Source organism: Myripristis murdjan, chromosome 9 (assembly GCF_902150065.1).
Source record: "Myripristis murdjan chromosome 9, fMyrMur1.1, whole genome shotgun sequence".
In the NCBI taxonomy this organism is placed as follows: domain Eukaryota; kingdom Metazoa; phylum Chordata; class Actinopteri; order Holocentriformes; family Holocentridae; genus Myripristis; species Myripristis murdjan.
This window is the reverse complement of record NC_043988.1, coordinates 996,577-1,016,989: the sequence shown is the minus strand read 5'-3', so window position 1 is coordinate 1,016,989 and position 20,413 is coordinate 996,577. Positions and strand designations below refer to the sequence as shown.

At 39.8% G+C, this 20,413-nt stretch overlaps 1 protein-coding gene across 3 annotated transcripts in view; it reads right to left on the bottom strand.

Moving 5' to 3' along the window:
* Positions 1-6,654: 6,654 nt before the first annotated feature.
* The window catches only part of LOC115365738 (dual specificity testis-specific protein kinase 1), a 54,003-nt gene continuing 40,244 nt past the window's right edge, over positions 6,655-20,413 (bottom strand). For all 3 annotated transcript variants that reach the window (XM_030060874.1, XM_030060875.1, XM_030060873.1), the window contains 6 exons: positions 17,920-17,968; positions 17,504-17,653; positions 10,378-10,551; positions 9,425-9,508; positions 8,900-8,986; positions 6,655-7,355 (listed from right to left, as the gene is read on the bottom strand). In XM_030060874.1, coding sequence (XP_029916734.1) covers positions 7,254-7,355; positions 8,900-8,986; positions 9,425-9,508; positions 10,378-10,551; positions 17,504-17,653; positions 17,920-17,968 — 646 coding nt within the window. In that variant the 3' untranslated portion in view covers positions 6,655-7,253. The remainder of the gene's footprint in view (positions 7,356-8,899; positions 8,987-9,424; positions 9,509-10,377; positions 10,552-17,503; positions 17,654-17,919; positions 17,969-20,413) is intronic.

Here is a 20,413-nt window from a genome sequence, read left to right as displayed (position 1 = left end):
CAGACTGGTGTAAATGTTGGACTGGCTTGGGTGTTTTCACACAGGCAGTGTTTAGGTTGGCCCAGTTGAAATCTTGGCCTGAGTGCGGTTTGTTTTGGCCAGTCAGGTGCACACTCAGGTGCGCACTAAAAGGTCTGTACTAAGACCGCCATGATGAAGTGGTGTTGGTTCGGCTTGTGTTGTGAACGCAGCCGGACCTCGATCTGCCCCAACTGCCTGCTGTGCTCCACAAGTTTGAGCTAAAAAGGCATAACTTCCCTAGTCATTCATTGCTATCTGCGTCTGATGAAGACTTAACGGTTCAGGACGACTAATCTGGTCTTCTCCTGAATTGTGCTGGTATTTGACTTTGGCATATTCAGTGCATCAACATATTTTTTTCAAGCTGCAGCCACGCGTCGTTTTCAAACTCTATCATTTGCTGAGAGTGATAAATACAGACAATATAGAATGAAATGACCAGCACTACTAACAAACCACGTACTTCTTGTGTCTCCTTTGCTCAAGTTTACTTCTCCTTACTTTTCAGTGCTTTCTTTTTCTAGTCGGTAGTCATGGAAACATGATGCTCCGCCACTGGTGAAGCATTTGGACCAGAGTGAAAACGGGTGTGAAAAAATGGGTGTGAATTTGAACCATACAAGCTGAAAAATGAAACAATGTATCATTTTTACACAGGGAGAAAATATGTATAAATAAAACACCTAATATGTGTGAAAAGTCGCTGGCAAGAGCTTCATGATGTCAAAGGCTATAAGCCAGACCCCTGCTGTTGGACTGGTAGGTGATATTAGCTGGTTTGCTATATCTCATGTTGATGCAGTTGTTTTATGTTTGGCTGTTTTAGCAAAGTTGCAGACATGCTAGTTTTTGATCATTAAGAAAAAGTACCGAATTAACAACATTTTATCCTGCCTGACCAGAGTCTAGCCTTGTCCCTCGAGTATAGACTTCTGATTCATTCCATGGAAACTGTCCAGATTGGACCTTGGAATTTTAAGATTTTTGATCATAATCATATACTTGAGTTTCAGAGCATGAAGAACATGTTAGACTTTCCATAAAACATATTTTGCAAGCTCAAGCACTATTTTTTTTTTAAATTTCAATTTTTCAAGAGTTCAGCAGTAATTTTTAGATAAAAACAAAGAGAAAAGAATGTTCTTCACCTGGGAAAGAGTCTTTTTTTCAATAACACCAATAGTTAATATTACATTTAATTATGTTTTTTTTTATTTTATTTTATTCTTAGTGTTCATAAATAAATTTAATGTGCTGATGGCCACATTTTTTTTTTTTTTTTTTTTGCTAAAATTTACAGTCTAACTTTAAAATCCAAAATAAAACTTATTTATTCTGTTCTTACAGTTATAAACTATGCTTAGTTTTGCTTTGACAACCAAATTACCCCTGCTCAATAAAAAAAAAAAATCACACTGTGACAGGGTGGAAAATAGCGTGACGGGGTGGAAAGGACAAATTGAAAAACTACAATTTTATATTGCTGTCTTTGTAAAATGTTAGGAGCCATTGCCAAAATTTTGTAGCAATTCAGACATAAATTTATAATAAAAAAAAACGACAGAAATAATCACTGTTTTATTTTTAAGAACAGCTGATGAAACAACTAAATGGCAGCTCATGGTCATTTGTGAAATGATAAACATTTTCATGCAATTAAAATTTAAACATTTACTAAAATACTTCATTATCGAGCTCATTCATCATCATCATCATCATTGCAGTGATTGAGAATGTCACTAACCCTCCTTTCAGGGTCAGCATCACACAACAATGTGTGTGCACAACAACGCCTCTGCCTCTCAGCTGCACTTAATGGAGCCATGTTCCAACATTGTCCTATTAACACAAAGAAAGCCTCGGAATATGTTGATGCTGGGAAGGGAAGTGTGGAACTGATGGACAATTAAATGTTTTATATTCATTTAATATGAAAAATAGTGCCACCCATCACACTGATTCCACCCTGTCACACTAAAGACTGTGACAGGTGGAAAAAAGCAATATGGCCAAAACTCTCACTGGGGTCAAAGCTAATGTGATGGATTGATTTTTTTTTTTTTTTTAAATCTTGCAAGAGATTTAAAAATGTTTAAAAACAGTTAATAAGGAAAAGAACGTTGGTAAAGGTGTATAGATACCTCTCTGTAATGAGCTAATCCATGATCGACTTGCTGATCCTGTGAAAGGTGAAATCCATGACTGATTAGTCATGCCTGCAAAGTCCAGAGGGTGGAGCTCTTCACATGATGCCTCATTCTTGATGAAGCAGCCAGAGAGAGTGGCTAGCCTATACTGACATGTGATCAGCACAGTGACATGCATGTGATTTGCATTTTTTATTGTTTCTTTTTTTAAATTTTATTTATATATTCTGGCTAGCCTAGGAATGCCTTGGGATCCATAAGAGGAGCTGGTGGATGTGGCCTTGGAAAGGACTGTCTGGGCTGACCTCCTCAGCCTGCTGCCACTGCTGCCACCCAATCCTGGATAGGTGGAGAATAAGAAGTGTCTTTGCAGATAGTCAAAAAGTGTAACAGTGACACAACCAAACATGACATTTCCTGTGCTGTGGCAAACCACCTTAAACCATGCCCCTGGATGGTCTAGAGATGGAGACTTGAAAATATCTCCTTAAACCTCACTTTTTTTTTCTTCATTTAAATTTTTCAAAATTGTGAAATTTGTGTGTAATTCTTTCTTTCTTTCTTTCTTTCTTTCTTTCTTTCTTTCTTTCTTTCTTTCTTTCTTTCTTTTTTTTTTTTTTTAAATCTGAATCAAATCTGTTTATATGGGTGGTCTTAAAAAAATCCATTTAGGAATAAACATTTTAAGTTCTGTGATGAGACATTTTATTGGTACTTTTGTCAATTTTGAATCTAGTTTTGAAGATAGGCTATACTAAATATCATCTTGAAGTCATAGTTGAATTCAAGTCCTTGAAACCATTAAGACGACATCTTTTTACCTTTCACTCTTCAACCACAATGTTTAGATGTTTGGCAAAGGCGTCATTACAGCGTCTTAAATTACATTTTGCTGTGTGAGAAATGTTTTCTTCTTCACGTGTTAACAAACATGATATTATTTATTGCTCAAATCAAGGCAATCATCTTTTTCCCCTCCTATAATTTGACAATGTTATAATGTAACACACACCTCATTACTTACTCATCCTGTTATTGTTTGGAATCTGATCCTAACATGCTGTAATTCAACCTTTTGTAAGGAATATGTTCATCACAGGAGCGTCTGCTGTCTCAGGAGCATGGTGTGAGTAAAAGAGGTATTCATGAAAGCCAAAAATGAACTGAGTTTTCCTTGTACTAGTTCATCAACATTTGCAAATTTGAAGTTGGCAGGTGGCAGACTTGTGGCTGTTGGTCAGTAAGTAGAGTGTAGTATTATAAATTTCTATCCTCTGATAATTAAGCAATGGAATCAACCTGAAAAAAGGTTACCATTTTTTTAGGTGGACTGCTCACGCTGCATATGCAGCCAGTCAGGGGCGCCGTATATGGGGGAAAAGTTAGGACAATTCCAAGGGCCCTTGCCTGATAGGGGCCCCCAAAAAAGGTAAAAACTAATATAAAATTATTAAACCATCATCGAGTAAATACATATATTTTTTTTCATGGGGCCCAAAATTCCTGGTAGCGCCCCTGCAGCCAGTGATGGGGTTACAGGTAGGTATTACCACCTTTCCATTTGATGCCTTAGCTTAATCTGTTGCGCTATAATTATATAGTCTGCAAAACTGAAAACAAAGATGCCAAATGGTCCAAATCAATATTGAAACTACAAAAAGTTTTGTTGAAGAACCTACACTAATCCCTCGAAAACTGCCACAAAAGTAGAAAAATTAAAAGCACACTGCAAAAAACATAGGTAACAGGAGGTACTGCTGGTTTCCCACAGTCACACTCAACACAGACTGATGAAACTACTGATGTTTCAACCTTAACACACACAGTAAAATGAACCAGAGGCTCAGTGAACACCTGCCCACCAGCCAACACAAGCCTGTGAGCCAAAACTCTTAGTTACTTCAGACCTATCCTTTACCTTATCTGGATTAGGGTTACTTTAGCTCCAAATGCTTTACTATAAGAAACAAGTGATTCTGTTACTCTATTAACTAGGGATGCACGATAATGTCAGACTAACATTGGTATTGGCCGATATTGGCTTTATGAAATAGACTTCATTTCAGGCTTTGGCCTGAAATGATGGTGGCTCACCATGTAGTCCATACAATGTAATAAGGCTGAGCTGCAGTGGCCTGGGTTTGGCCCAGACCCTTTACTGCATGCCATCCCCTTTCTCTTCCTGTCTGTTTCTGCTAAGTGTCTAATAAAGCCCAAAAAAAATCTTTTAAAAAAAAATGGCTCTGTCCAAAGAATGTTGATGTCACCCCTTCGTCTAGGTGTGGAAAAGTGTGCAACCAATGTATCTCAAAGTGGATAGTGTTTTGTTGAATCTCAGTTGACACATAAACGTCAAGTTTCCTTGGTCTAGGACACAGATTGGAGGACTCCCTTGAACTGGCTACAGATGCTGCAAAATTAGATTGTCCTCTAGCAGCAAAAGAAAAGCAACATTTTTTCTAACCAATTAAAATCCAACAATTTTCTGCCAATGGGATGCTATATATGGTATCAGAAGTTGTATGTTTTTGAACATTCACTGTAACCTCCTCAAAATGTCTAACTGTTGGGGAGATTGGAACCTCAGCTGCTGCAATCTGTCTGTCTATATAGTTCGCCATCTTTTGGTGGTACTGCTAGCCCAAGGAGTCTTTCTTCTAACAGTGGGTTTTTATATTTGAGGCAGTGGAGCTGATTTCACTTTGTCAAAATGTCTTAAGTGTGTTCTAAGACCTACAGATTCAAAACCCATTTAACCAGGCAACAAAACAAATACTACAGTTGACATTAAGAATAAGTGGCTGCAGTGCATCACTTCATTCACTCCCTTTAACATTCAGTGTTTGATCCACACAGGAACCCTGAGGCCTACTTAGAACACAAACTCTGATTTTAACAGTTTGACAAACTGAGGAACAAAGCTGCGCTACTTTTAATCAGTAAATGGTTAAACCAGGTTAGTTATCCAGACATTCACATTATTCCCCAATCTATTTCTTTCAGTGGTTTTAAAGCATTTTATTTTACATAGCATGGTATTGGAAAAAGCATTATGTCTGGAATGACCTAATGAAATACTCTCCGCCCAAGAGTGTGCAAATACAAGCATGTCATCCACCAGTGGTGTACACTCCTAATGTACCCACTAGTGTTGTCTACTAGTTTGTAGCTGCATGCCAAGTCAGAGGACACCCACCCCACAATGCCTCCTTTGTAGAAACTGACAAAAATAACATAGGAGGGGGCATGGTTTGAGAGGAAGTGCGCACAGTCCAATCAATGTGATAAGTTTTTTATATGTTGTTCCTTAGTTAAGGACAAACATTTGATCAATATTTTGTGGTCTTACAGTAATCTGCTGTGAAGTTGTGACTCTTTGTGGTATGACACGCCCACTGCCTCTCCCTCTTTTGACTGAAGCTGTTTCTTGTCATTCTTGGAACTGTGCAGTCAGTGGAGTGCAGCTGCTCCTTGCTGCAAAGACTGAATCCACCACAGCCTGCAAGCAGATCTGCTTTCTAGGGAAGAATAATTCCATCAGAAATGTTGCTCTAGAATGACTTATTCAAATCATGTAGCTTTTTATGGGTTAGCAGGTAGCCTCCTGTAGAGACCCTCCTTTCATGAGATGACACTGAATCCCAGCCAGCTCCACAACTGCTATTCTGTGTCTGACCCTGACCTCCCTTGAGTGTGACAACAAAAAAAGATGGTATCGGTAAAATATGACATTAAAATACAAATGGACAACTATATCTCAGGGGTCTAAAACTAAATTTTACATACCTTTATTTAAACTGATTGAAGAAAATGCAAATTAAATAAAAGTATCCATTAGTTTCTAATAATGGGATTTGAAATCTAAAACAAAAATATTTGAAAACTGCTATATAGGCCTATGTACTTTAGGCACATCACAAGCACGTGATCTACAATGAATGGAGACAACCACTAACCTAAATGTGAATTCAGATTGTCTCTACATTCTGCTGCTTCTCTTTTGTATTAAGGCTGTTGCAAGAACACAAAACAAACTAAATGGTAAACAGGAACAAATCTGGGCCATTTAAGTTCGAGGAGCAGTACAACAACTTTGCAAAACAATGAAAAACTTAAATATTTACACACACATTTAACCCAATATAACTAGATACACTCCGATAAATACTAAAAGAAAATGAGACGTACTAAGTTAAGAGAGATGTGAACAAGTGTGCACGTTATCCTAAACTGAAAATCTCATCTCTTCATGTTGGTCCCTTGAGCTTGTCAAAATCCTGCTGCATGACACAAAAATGCAGGGTAGTCAAGCTCAAAGAAGTCTAAAGGCCTAAAAAAGGTCTTTCCCTACTTTCCGCACTACTTAAGTTAAAGGTTGTTTTCATATTTCAAGAGAAACAGAGTTAGGGTTCTCTTCAAGGTTCCCTTGTAAAACAACCATCTCATCTTAAGTTGCTGTATATTTTATACATATTTTATAAAGTAGCTTTTTTTTTTTTTTTTTTTTTTTTTTATGATGTACAGTACGGGAAACTGAAGTCCCTGTAAAAAGCCCCTGCTCAGCTGACCAACAGAAGCAATTTCCTTTCGGAGAGGCATTAATAGAGAGCTCTGGCCTAAGTAAATTGAAAGGAAAACGAAAGCTGATAAGAGAGCCACGAAAGACATTAACAGATTCGATAATCTGTGTCATCATTTGCAAAACAAAACCACAGGAGAAGGAACAGAGACTAAGACACTTTAGTAAAATAAGACATGCAGCCAAGAGAAAAACCCCAAACAAAACACAGTGAAACAAATTCACCTCTGTAAGTAAAACTACCAAAGTTATACATCTGTACACAAATGCATGTGAACAGGTCAAGTGTCTATACACATTGAGGAGCGTTTCCACTGCTCTCCAAAAAGAATTTAAGTCCATCTAGTTGGTTCATCAGTGCAACAATCTAGCACATCCCAGTTCAATCACCTTCATCCATTGTGCAATGGAGGAGATTAATGCCACACATGGCCGAAGCAGCAGCCATTGACTGGATGGTCCTGCACTGGTTCAGGCAAGATGGGGTGTCAGCTCAAGCTGCTCGGCTAAGTGGTCTGATCAGACTTTGGTGGCAGCTCCAGGGTTTCAGCTACCTCCCCTAACTCATCCAGCAACTCGGAGAATGCTGGTCGTCTGAAGGCCTCCACCTGGAATTAGAAAAGACAGTGGATGTCAGTGAAGCCCTTAAAGGACAACACTACACTGATCTTCATTAGACGGCTTCATCAGCTGCATATGCTAATGCTTTAGCAAAATGTGTGTTAAGGGATTATTTTTAGCTGTCAAGGTAAACTCATACTACAAAAACACCAGCCATCTCTCCTCCAGTGGAGAAAATTGCAACTGTAACTTTACAATTTTAAAACAGCAAAAAACGATCAAAAGTTCTGATTAACAGCTCACACTCATCATACTGTATAATCTAAGTGTCTGGTATCTCAATTCTGTTTATTCTCAAACATGTATTTGGCACTGGACACAGCTATATAATAACCCTCAGAAGTCATGTTTGATTTGTGTCAGATTTGTCAGCATTTTAAAGACTTCAGGATCAAAACATAAATTGTCTCTTGGAGAAAAGGATACATTTTCCTAATTCTTTCAAAATAATTTGTAACATTTGGACATTTGTATTTTGTATTTGTAGAGGTATTTTTATGGTTCAGCAGACCTAGAATTATAGTTGTAAATGTACTGAGCAAAGAACAGCAAGTTTTGTGTGTTTTAATGTGGTGCAGTGTTAGCTTTTTGTTAGTGAAACAATAGAACAGTGAGCAAAGAAATTTGGTTAGAGGATTATTGCTTTTAATAGCATTATTTAAAACATATGAACATGCTGAGGGCTCAACACTGTAGGGCAAATTTCAAAGGAGCGTAAGAGAGAAAGAGGGAGGTACAGTCGTGCCAGACAGCAATTTTTTTCATGTCCCCCTCAACAATTACTCTCAGAAATTTTGCTGTTTATTTGCAATATTAAGGTGGAATATAATTCCAGCTAGCAGCTATTGCAGTGAAACTTATAGAACGGTTTTATGTGCACTTGCACTTATAGTTCCTCTTAGGTACAGTTTATGATAAATGCATGTTTTCCAGTGCAGTATTTTACAGTTTTCTTTTGTATTATGGCGAAATATAATTCCAACTGGCAGCTGCTGTGTTAACTGAGAATTGAGAACCTAATGTAAATTTCTGATGTACACCAAGTGGTTTTTCAAAAGATTTCATTTTAAAATAAAAAATATTTCTTGGCTATATAATTTGTCTTCAAGTTCATGTTAAGGAAATCATGATAAAATCGCATTACATCATGAATCGTCAACCCTCCATCATGAATCGTATTGTATGGCATCGCACCGTGAATCGTCAACCCTTCATCGTGAATCATATCGCATCGTGAGTTGAGTGAATTGTTACATCCCTAATAATTACACAAATTATAATTGACTTACACAATGCCATAATAAGTGTAATAAAGGGCTCCAGTAACACTTTACCACATCCAGAGCATTATAAAGGCATGTAGAAGGATTTCTAAACTTGTATATCATTTCTATACTATACTTTCTATACTTCCCTACTCTGTATTTTGCTGAAAAGGCCATGGCAAGGCTAGGGCAATGCAGTGACCTTGTATTTCTGTTACTGTGTTTACATGTAGCCTTTACTCTTTACTGTAACGCTACCTACTTACCAGACAGCAGCTGGCTGCCAACTCCAAAACACGCTGAGGACAACCAACCACCAGCTCCCTGAACGCATTCACATCCAGCCCATAGTCCTGAAATACATCAACACAGACATAAATGAAAATTCACCTTTGCGTGAAGTAAGTACATGTTTCATTAGTCACCTAATAGAAAGTGTCATTTCCAACTCATCCATGTGCCATCTTTGGGGCAGCACAGTGTCATTTTCACAACATGGAATGAACAGAGCCTTTTCACAGCAGCCATTTTCACATGAAATAGCAGGGTAAGCAGAAGTGTTCCTAATGATATTAATGAAGGTTCCATTCCATTTAGGCCTAACAGACACAGGGTCTGTTAGGGGTATTGTGCATGGCAGTTCACTGGACAGACTCCGCTACACTTAAATGGAATAGACTATGTCAAAGTGCATTTGATGGCATGTGAGAAATTCTATGCTGCATTAAAGTAAGCAGCCACCTTTGTCCTTTCTGCTGTGGTTAGTTATTGGTGAGGATGGTGAGCTTTACCTGTGTTCTGGGTAGAATCTCCGGGTCAGCAGGGATCCTGGCCAGGATTTCACAAAGTACGATCCCAAAGGAGAAAACATCCACCTGCCGGTAAAATAAAATGCAGCAGTGTGTTAATCCCACTCTCTAGCACATCTCTCATTCTCAGATTTTGGCTTTTATCATTTGTTTTCACTGGCTTGTTTTATATAATCATTCATTCTTTGCATGACACATTGCAGACCCTGTTTAGGAAAGTGTTATACAAATAAAGGTTCTCGGAAGGTCACTGTGTCAGTCAGTTGGTTGGTTGGTCAGCATTTAGGTCCAGAATGGCATCTCTCAAAATCTATTACATGGAGCATATTAAATTTGCTGACAAGTCATGTTGTCTAGAGCTGTGGTTTTCAAAGTGGGGTCTGGGGAGCTTCAGCAGTCCTTTAACGTCTTCCAGTGGGTCCTCATATGAAATCAAATGAGAAATAGTTTAATTTCACTATAACTCACTACAAATTGTTGCGATACAAAAAGATGATTATTTTATCACTGTTTTAAACTCACCGCTTTTAATCCCTTGTCAATATTCAGGGTGACATCATAATTTAATACTTAAAGGTGCACTATGCAAAACTGACAGATGAAGGGAGGAACACTAAAGTCTCAACTGACAAAAGAAAGTGAAGTAAGCTTTACTGAGTTTGGCTGACAATGTGAACCATATAGACACAACCTTAAAATTTTGTGACTTGCATTCACAACTCTTTGTGGTCACGTATTTCCTCTTAATTTTGCTAAAACAATTGGAAATTCCGGTCTTTCTATTTACCAATAATGTCAGCTAAACTGCTGCCACATGATCTCTAGGATTGTCGGGGCAGTTTTCAGACTTTGGAACAAATGTGTGGTGTGGCAATCACAAAAACCTGTGTCTGGAAATGTGGAGTTTGTGCATTAGAAAGCAGAATGTCCTGTACCTTGCGGTCGTAAGGGTCTCCTCGGAGCATCTCGGGGGCCATCCAGAAGGCAGAGCCCACCAGGGAGAGCTTCCTGCCAGGGTCTTGGACTGGTGGCTCCACTACCTCCCTGGCAAGACCGAAGTCTGTCACCAGAGCCTCCCGACCCCGAGATGTGACCCGGATCAAACAGTTCTGGAGAAACACAAACAACATGACTAGTTAAACAACATCAAAAAATACAGAGAATGGGTAAACATTTAAATGTAGGGATTTAGGATATTAATGATAATCAATTTAATCATTTATTTATCACATAGATATGATATATGTAGATTCATATTTCTACTGCCTTAAATGTTCATTCATATCTCTAATTAGTTGGTTAAATAAAGCTTGAAAAACACATTTCATCATAACAAATAACAAAATTTCATAACAAATTGTAATGTATTTTTAATTGATTAATTGATTTTTAATATAACCAAAATGTCATTGCAGCATCAGATTTTGTAATGCAGTTCATTTGTAATTCTAGTTTCATTAGGTGTAGATGCCTGCCAATTACAGTTTATTTTACATAATGCACTGAAAGTGACATGCAATGTATAATTATAATTAAAAAGGTTTAATTGTAATTAAAATGATATGTAAATGTAAGATCAGTAATGCTGGTGTTATTTCTTGTGTTTTACAATGCATTTAACCCCTTAAAACTTACTTTCTTTCAAAATCATGAGGAAAAAGGTGTTGAGCATGTTACCGAAATGACCAAAAAAATTTTCATTAGTAAAACAAGAAAATGACAAGAAAATTAGAAAATGCCCCCACCCCCCGCCCCCATAAATCAAATCAAATCAAATCAAATCAAATCAAATCAAATCAAATCAAATCAAGAAATAGTGAATTTTGAAGATGGTGACCTAAAATAATCAACCTAACTAAAAGCCCAGGGTACAGATATGAACGACATAAATTATTGCCAATCATGACTTAAAGTGGATTTCTGTACAGCAGTTTACTACAACAGTGACATACTGCCAGCAGAGGGCAGAATAGGACTGTGCATCACCAATTCTGCTGCTGTGATTTTCTCAGTTTATTCTTGTATTGTCTTATTTGTCTATCTATGTCTGCATTTAATGTACTTGGTGGATGTATGTATGTATGTATTCAGAAGTATTTATTAATTTCCTTTTTAAAAATATATATGTATGATAATGGACAAGTAGTTGATATCTGCTCCCATTCAGTAAACACCAATAATTTGACACCCAGGTTCTGGAGCTTATCCAGTATTCAAAGGGTCAGTGCCTTCCCCACAAACTAAATAATTTAGATCCCACCCACGCTGCTGATGGACAGCTCGGCACACAATAGAACCACTTCCAAGCCTAGGGGTTAAACTGGTTAGCCTAACAATAATAGTAATTGTAATAACTTGACCCGCTGTTATCAGAGAGGAAACTCCATCACATCAAAGACAGAGTCAACCCCATGTATCAAATTTATAGTGGATGATGGCAAATTATGGCATGCTGAGTGTTCGTATAGTTTAGTAATAGCTTGAGGACTGGAGATGTGATGACAGGAAGACAATGGAAGAGCTGCTCTGTTGCATTACCACAAATCCAGTTTGTGTGTGTGTGTGTGTGTGTGTGTGTGTGTGTGTGTGTGTGTGTGATGCAGGTGTAATTACAGCTGTCAAGGTCAAATTAATCACAAATGTTAATATGTGAACTGTAACTTTTCTTTTAAATTTACAAAACACACATGTTCAACATTTAACCACGTTGGACCCTTAAAGCTTCTGTGGGTAACTACTTTCCTTCAAAATTCTGACAAATCACAGTTGTACACAGTCTGATCCAAACTAAATGCATTGAGGAAAAAAATCTGTCTTCCACGCTGCTCCTGGTGGTGTGATCTCATTTGTTAAAATCAGTTCGGGGGCACTCAGGTAGCTCACCTGGTAGTGCTCATACCATGCATCAAAGCTCAGTCCTTACCACATCCTGGGTTTGACTCTGACCCGACTCCTTTGCTGCAGGTCACCTCCTCTTTCTCCCCTGCCTTTCCTGTTTCAGTCTACTGTCACTATCAAATAAAGTAGACCCCATCCATTCAAGACAAATGAAACAACCGGTCCTCAAGGACGTTTAGTGGCAGTTTCAGTCCAAACATGTCTTAATACACATGTATTGCTGCCACGCATGCTCACTTTACCTCCCCAGACAATCTCCACCTAACCTACCTTAGTTACAGTAATTTAACTTAGCTAACCATAGCTATGGCTCACCAGTTCCACATGTGCAAGCAAGCATGAGGATGGGAACGGCCTGGATGAAATACTAAATCTTAGATGGGTGTGGTTATATTAAAATACATGATAAAATCCGATTTTGTGTATGTGGTGTATGTACGTGATGCTGTTTGCGTATGTGTGTGTGTGTGTCTGTGACGTCTCAGCATCTGGAAAGCCTTTTCCATTCAGTAGCCTGTCATTATGAGACTTGCCTTGGGAAAACTTCAGTCCCAGACCTCACCACTAAATTTAGCCCTGGCCCGTCACCTCTCTGCCAAGAAAAGCAACAGTTTTCAGCAACAAAAATGGAAAGCGTTTATGCATACTGATCGGAAAAAGTGGCTTGTAGTGCCAATGACCAAAAAAAAAAAAAAAAAAAAAGTCTCAACTGTAAGAGAGCTTTGACTTCAATTCAGGTTACTTGCAGAGCCACTGAAGAATGTGCAAGAATGGTTGATTCTGTGTGACTGCGAGGGCACCAAAGCTTAACAGGTTCAAACGTTATACTAACTGGATTTGTGGAGAATGACTTGAACCCACCTGAGCCAGGGCCAGACTACATGATTTTTTTAAACCATGGAGCTCTGTGACTTGATATAGAGCTGGAGGTTAGCTTTGCTAATCTTCAGAGACTAGGCTACCTGTCACTGCAACGTTAACTAGCTAGCAAGTAAACAGAGCATGTTAAGTCTGTGGTTATCTGACCACAGACATTTCTAAATGTCCTGTCCCCCTCCTCTTCCTCCTCCCTCTGCCAACTACTTTTCACTAGCTGTTGAATATTCCTGTCAAGTTTTGACTTTTTCCACATGCACACACCAAGCAATTAAGGAAAGATTTAGGCATGATAAAAATCAAACACATATGGGGACACTTGACTATCACCATGTCCAACTGCGAGTCTGTGAAAGCCACAGTAACTTATTTGGCTAAGGTTGTGGGGAAAGGGGAGGTTTGTCCCATTTATGCAAATAGGCATTTTCTGTTACATTCAATGATCCATTCTCATTTAGGCCCTTCAACATTTTGATGTTAATGTTTGGTCAGGCTCTTCTTTGTGTAATGAACTGGTGTGAATAGGGCCACGTTGAGGCATACTACACCAATAGAAAAGTTCATTCTGACTTTTACTGAATTTATCACAGGGGAGATGGGTTGCAGGTAAGTAGCATCAGATTACAGGTGAGTGTGAACAGTCCTCAGTTTTGAAAGCAGAATGAGTTCTTAGGGGAAAAGTCCAGAAATCAGCGCTGGCGGCATGGAACGGGTTGGCTGAGCTTGCACTCACAGTCCAGTAATCCAGAGTTTGGGATAGCGGAAACCAAGCCAATGAAAAGGTAAGTGAAACTAGTTGCAAAAGTTGACTTTACAGGTAACAGAATGAGGGAGGGCAACGATACCGTTTAGAAGCGGGCAGAGTTCATTGTCATCAGGCAGCAGGTCCAGTAACAGGTAAGTAGGCAGCAGGGCAGACAAACTAGGAAGGAGCAGGCAGACGGGAAGTCGGAGATAGATGGAGGACAACGGAGCCAGCAGGTAAGCATGTGCACTCCAGAAGCGCTCACACAGGCTGGATGATTCTTACTCTGAGAGTCTGTGATGACTGATGATTCACAAACAGGGTGAACGGCAATCGGAAGCAGAAGCTTGTAGATGCATATGAGATCCAGGAAACATACAGGCAAATCTTGTAGTCAGGAACAGAAGGCAATAGCGTTTAACGGGGCAGAGATAAGAGACATGGTCAGAGATGAGCTGAGTGAAAACTGGGAAGTCAGTCCGGAGATGAGTGCTGGAAAGTCAGGCATTAAGCATAAACATATGGCAACGAGTGAATGAACCAGAGAGGTATATATATACTGTCTTGATTGGCAGTGAGGAGCAGCTGGGAGACCAGGAGGCAGTGATCAGGCTGATGAGGGGGGGTGGCTGGCCAGTGAATGAGACGGTGGTGGGGTGGATGGAAAAATATTGCAACAGCACGAAAGTTACAGGGCAGGCTGTGACACTTGGTGGTATTTACTGACCATAACACATGAACCTTATTGCGTTCACTTCAAAATCCAAATCATGCAAAGGGCCAAGGTTGCTGGGCAGTGAAGACTGGGACAGGGTAGGAGGTATTGGGAGGTGATAGCATTTTTTGTGTGTGTGTGTGTGTGTGTTTGTGTGTGTGTGTGTGTGTGTGTGTGTGTGTGTGTGTTGATAGGGTTATTGGTGTAAATAAGAGCTGATTTCACTGGATGTTAAGATTATTGGAGATCAGAAAATTGTCTGGTGCAAACTTATTTTATTTGTGCTTAATGTTTCTTTTGTATAAGGGTCTGAAGTGGGACCTGGCTCTAAAGGAGGGGGTTATGATGGCCCCGAGCTCTCAAGACCAATCTCTTGAATGTTTGTTTGCTGGGATCTGGGGAGTGGCTTGCTGGGAGTGATGGCTGACACCTGTGCTACTATAAAACTCATATTTATGATTAGAACAGTCTGACATAACAACTGTAAATTTGTCAGAATAGAATTCTGGATCCAGCTTTTCTCTATGAAGAAAATGCAAGGTTAGGTTAAAGGTTTTCACATAATTATCTCTGTCACAGTACAATGGGCTGTGACATGGGATCACAGTTCATGTCCATATGGATAGCAGAGATTATCACACCTGGTTCAGCCTTATGAAAACACCCCATCACCCTTGTTATTTTATAGCATTATTAATAAATATAAGGTTAACACCATGACATTAGCTAATTTTATGCATCTATCAAGGATTCTCTCTTTTAATCCAATTACAAAATAAGAAATGGTCACTATGTGACTAGGGTTAAGTGAGACCACCAAACTGGCCTGTGCCTCAGGGTGACATACATATGGTAAGAGGGTTGGTTGCATGGAAAGAGGCCCTGGGTTTCTCACACAAAAGCTAGTCTGCATGCGTGTGTGTGTGTGTGTGTGTGTGTGTGTGTACAGCAACAGCACTCAGTGTCAGTCTATTAACATCACAATGGTCCTACTGTCATGTTGCCGCATCACCAGCCATTACTTCTGTGAAGCCTGGCAACCAGGACACACTGACCATACCTCCGCATTCACACACACACACACACACACACACACACACACACACACACAGTATTATGTGTGGCTAGGACAACCATATGTGTAAACTGGGTTGTTGGCATCAGTTTGCCATAAAAGAGAAAACTGATGTTTCAGAGGGCTACGCCAGTTTTTTAATATGTAACTAGACCTAAAGCAACTTGTGTGTGTTTTTGTTTGTTTGTTTGTTTGTTTGTTTGTTTTACAGATTTCAGTGTGTTACTTGAAGCTGCATTGAGTGCCAGATGGGTTAGACTGTTCACATCACAACAACTGAATTTCCCTCAAAGGAAAGTATAAAATTTGCCTTTCAAAACTTTTCACTTTGACTGTCTAAAGTTATTGGTGCTCAAAGAGAATTACTTGGCCTAAGGTTCCAGCTCACACCATCTGGTACCTAAATGGGCTAAAACAAACCACAGAGTACAATTTGTGATGTGGGGGGAACATAGCCTGGGAGGGGCCTTTGCTTTTCTGTTCCAGGGCCTGGCAGCTGTGCCAGCAGCATTCCACAGCACTACAAAGCAGAATCCTGAGTGAGAGCATAGTCACATCTGATTTTGCCCATCAAATAATCTTTACTCTTCATGATAAAAAAAAATGTGATGATGCAATATATGACAGATCAACATGCCCAAAGTGGCAATTCTGTGGGCTAGCCTTGCTATTTCACTACATGTGAACCCATGCCAACATGTGGGCGTGAGTTGCAAACATGAAGTATGTTTTTTATTTGGCCTTTGAGTAGTTTTCTATGGAACAAAGATGTTGAAGCAAATTTTTGCACACTTTGGTCCAACTATGGCTATGGCTAAAAGCATTCACTATTCACTATATGCAGAGGGATGATAAATCAAAGAAGAAACTAGCACAAAGGGAGTGCTGAGTTTAAATTCCCCAGTTCCCACTGGAGCCATTTCAGAGCTCCACTTAGTCATTTTTAGCATGTTCATTGCTCACTCAACCCCAAAGCATTATCCTGCATTTTTCTATTGGATAAAAAAATTGTTGGTGGACAATGGAAAAATCAAATGAAATATTACAGTTTGTGTGTTTGTTTGTAGTTTTCACTTGACAGAGGGTGTTTTATTTTTCAATTTTTTTGTCATTTCTGCTTTATTTGATGGTTACAATGGAGAGACAGGAAAGGCGAGGGGAGAGGGGATGACATGCAGCAAATGGTCTTGTCTCAGATTTGAACCCAGGCTGCTGTCGTAAGGACACAGCTTTGTTAAGTGGTATGCACTCTGTCATGTGAGCTACCGGGGAGCCAGAGGGTTTTTGCTCTACCCAAGGACTTGCTTTGATGTCATATCCTTTTCTTGACAAACAGTGTTAAAAAATTCATACCCCAGTTCCCCAGTTTACTAACTTCCCCATGCATGCAAAGACTCTCTGTAGCCCTGACTGACATGACAATTGTACCCTGACCCTGTTTGATAACACTATGTACGCGGTAGCTTCGAGTGGCTTTCCATCTGACCTGAAAAAAAAATCTAGGGGAAACACAGGATACCCATCCTTACCTTGCACTGCTCCATTCTACATTACTTAAATAAACGTGTCAGATTTCCCCAAGCTGAGAAATGACAGGATGCATTTGTAATAGGAGAGTTAAAGTGGACTTCTCACTGTCACTGTATGATTTCCAAGTAGTGACGTCCCAGCATGTGATCCATTCACAAACACTGCACAGTGAAACATGCAGACGTAGACCATTAGTGTGTGGTCAGTGGTCGGGGTTCTTACCTTGGAGTTGAGGTCTCTGTGGTAGATGTTCTTGTAGTGCAGGTAAATCATGCCTCTGGTAATATCACAGGCCAGATCCACCTTCTCTCTCCAGCAGAGGGGAATGTCTTTTCTGGCCAGAAGTTCCTCCAGACAGCCTCCATTCACATACTGAAACAACCAACACATATCAGATCATACACAGCATCAAACCTGCCCTTACCTATGTAAATAAATAAGTGGCAAACAATAATATTAACACTACAAACATTATTCAACCCAGGTGTCATTACACGTTTCCCTGAGTGAAATGGCCTGACTAAACACTTCATCAGTCATTATCAGTTCTGTTGCTTTTTCCACAATCAGAACAAAGCCTGCTTACGAACATTCAGAGCAATGACTCATAACTGATAAAAAAAACAACTAGGACTCACCTCTAAGATGGGGTAGAGTTTGTCTTCCTTCACACATATTCCCAGATATCTACAAACAGAGGAAACACAGTTTTTAATATATAACTGTGTTACATATTAAGCCCCTTCACTTTTTTCACTTTTGTTATGTTGCAGCCTGATGCTACAATCTTATAAATTCATTTTTTTCTCTCATTAATCTACACTCAGTACCCTATAATGACAAAGTGAAAATAGAATTTTAGAAATATTTGCAAATTTATTAAAAAGGAAAAACGTATGTGATATTGACATACATAATCAGACCCTTTGCAACAACACTTGAAATTTAGTTGAAGTGCCTCCCATTTCTCTTGATTGTTGCTAAAATGTTTCTACACCTCAATTAAGGCTGAATTATGCTTCAGCGTTGGAAGAGCGTACGGGGGTTGTGCGAAGCACGCATTTCCTACGCAGCGCGTGTGTGTCCAACATACCTCTGCAAACACACAGAGCAATTCTCCTCCCACCAACGTAGACCCTGTGACGTATGGTCGCTGCTCTTCTGTGGCGAGTGGACGAGTCGTATTGGTGCGGGCACTCTCCAAAGTTTTCAAACACAACCGACGAGTCGAGACACAACAGTTTTTAAAAAAAAAAAAAAAAAAAAAAAAAAAACGGCGCTGACGGCACAACAACAGGAATGTGATGCCGGTTGCAACGAAATGTCGGAAATAGTGTACTTCGGCGGACCAATCACAGCTCTTGTGGGGCTGCGGAGGGTCCGCGTAGTTACAATTTTTGGGAGGCGCGCGGCAAGGCTCTGCGGCGGTCGCACAACCCCCGTAAGCTTCACACAACCTCCGTACGCTCTTCCTACGCGGAAGCATAATTCAGCCTTGAGAGTCCACCTGTGATCAATTAAACTGATTGGACATGATGTGGAAAGGCACACTCCTCTCTATAGAAGGCCTCACAGCTGACAATGCATATCAGAGCACAAACCAAGCCATGAGGTCAAAGGAGCTGCCTGCAGATCTCAGAGACAGGATTGTTGCAATGCACAGATCAGGTGAAGGCTACAAAAAAAATCCTGCTGCACTGGAGGTTCCCAAGAGCTCAGTGGCCTCCATGATTGTCAAATGGAAGAAGTTTGGCACAACCAGGAGTCTTCCATGAGCTGGAACTCAGCAATCGTGGGAGAAAGGCCTTTGTAAAAAAAAAAAGGTTACCAAGAGATGGGACAAAGTTCCAGGACAGCCATCACTGCAGCCCTCCACTGCTCTGGGCTTTATGGCAGAGTGGCTAGACAGAAGCCTCTCCTCAGTGCAAAACACATGAAAGCCCACTTGGAGTTTGCAAAAAAGCACCTGAATGAGTCTCAGACTGAAAGAAACAAGATTCTCTCGTCTGATGAAACCAAGATTGAACTGTTTGGCCTCAATGCCAAATGTTATGTCTGGAGGAAACCAGGCACTGCTCATCACCTGCCCAATACCATCCCAACAGTGAAGCATGGTGGTGGCAGCATCAGGCTGTGGGCTGTTTTTCAGCAGCAGGGACTGGGAGACGGGTCAGGGTTGAGGGGAAGTTGAATGGAGCAAAGTCCAGAGATATCCTCAATGAAACCTGTTCCACAGACATCAGGACCTCAGACTGGGCCAAAGGTTCACCTTCCAACATGATAATGACCCTAAGCACACAGCCAAGACAACACAGGAGTGGCTTAGGGACAACGCTGTGAATGTCCTAGAGTGGCCCAGCCAGAGCCCTGACTTGAGCCCTATCCTACATCTCTGGAGAGACCTGAACATGGCTGTCCACCGACGGTCCCCATCCAACCTGACTGAGCCTGAGAGGATTTGTAAAGGAGAACGCTGGGAAATCCCCCAATCCAGGTGTGCAAAGCTTGTTGCGTCATACCCAAAAAGACTTGAGGCTGTAATTGCTGCCAAAGTTGCTTTAACTACGTACTGAGTAAAGGCTCTCTGAATCCTTATGTCAATGTGATATTTCAGTTTTTTCTTTATAATAAATTTATAAAAAATTCTACAATTCTGTTTATACCTTCATTATGGGGTTCTGAGTGTAGATTAATGAGAGAAAAAAATGAATTTAAACAATTGTAGCATCCGGTTGCAACATAACAAAAGTGAAAAAAGTGAAGGGGGTCTGAATACTTTCTGAATGCACTGTAGATAACAGAGAGATGATTAATTTTGTGGTTAAAAAGAATCTCCAGATATGTGGACAACACTTAAAAAAAAAAAAAATCTTTAATGTTTAAATTCTTCTCATTTTTATTAATTCAAATAAACACAAAGACCCCTCTATGCAGAGACATAAAAAGATTTTCTTTTCTTTATTAACTAAATCACATGGCACAAATAAACAAAAAATAGTCATTTTATAGGCTATTCACATAAAAATACTGTAATAAGGATCAAGTCACTATCATGTTTTAATGATAGATAATGTAACACTTCCTTTTAATGTTGTAGTCATTTTGTTATAGTGCTGTGCTTTTCTGAGATAG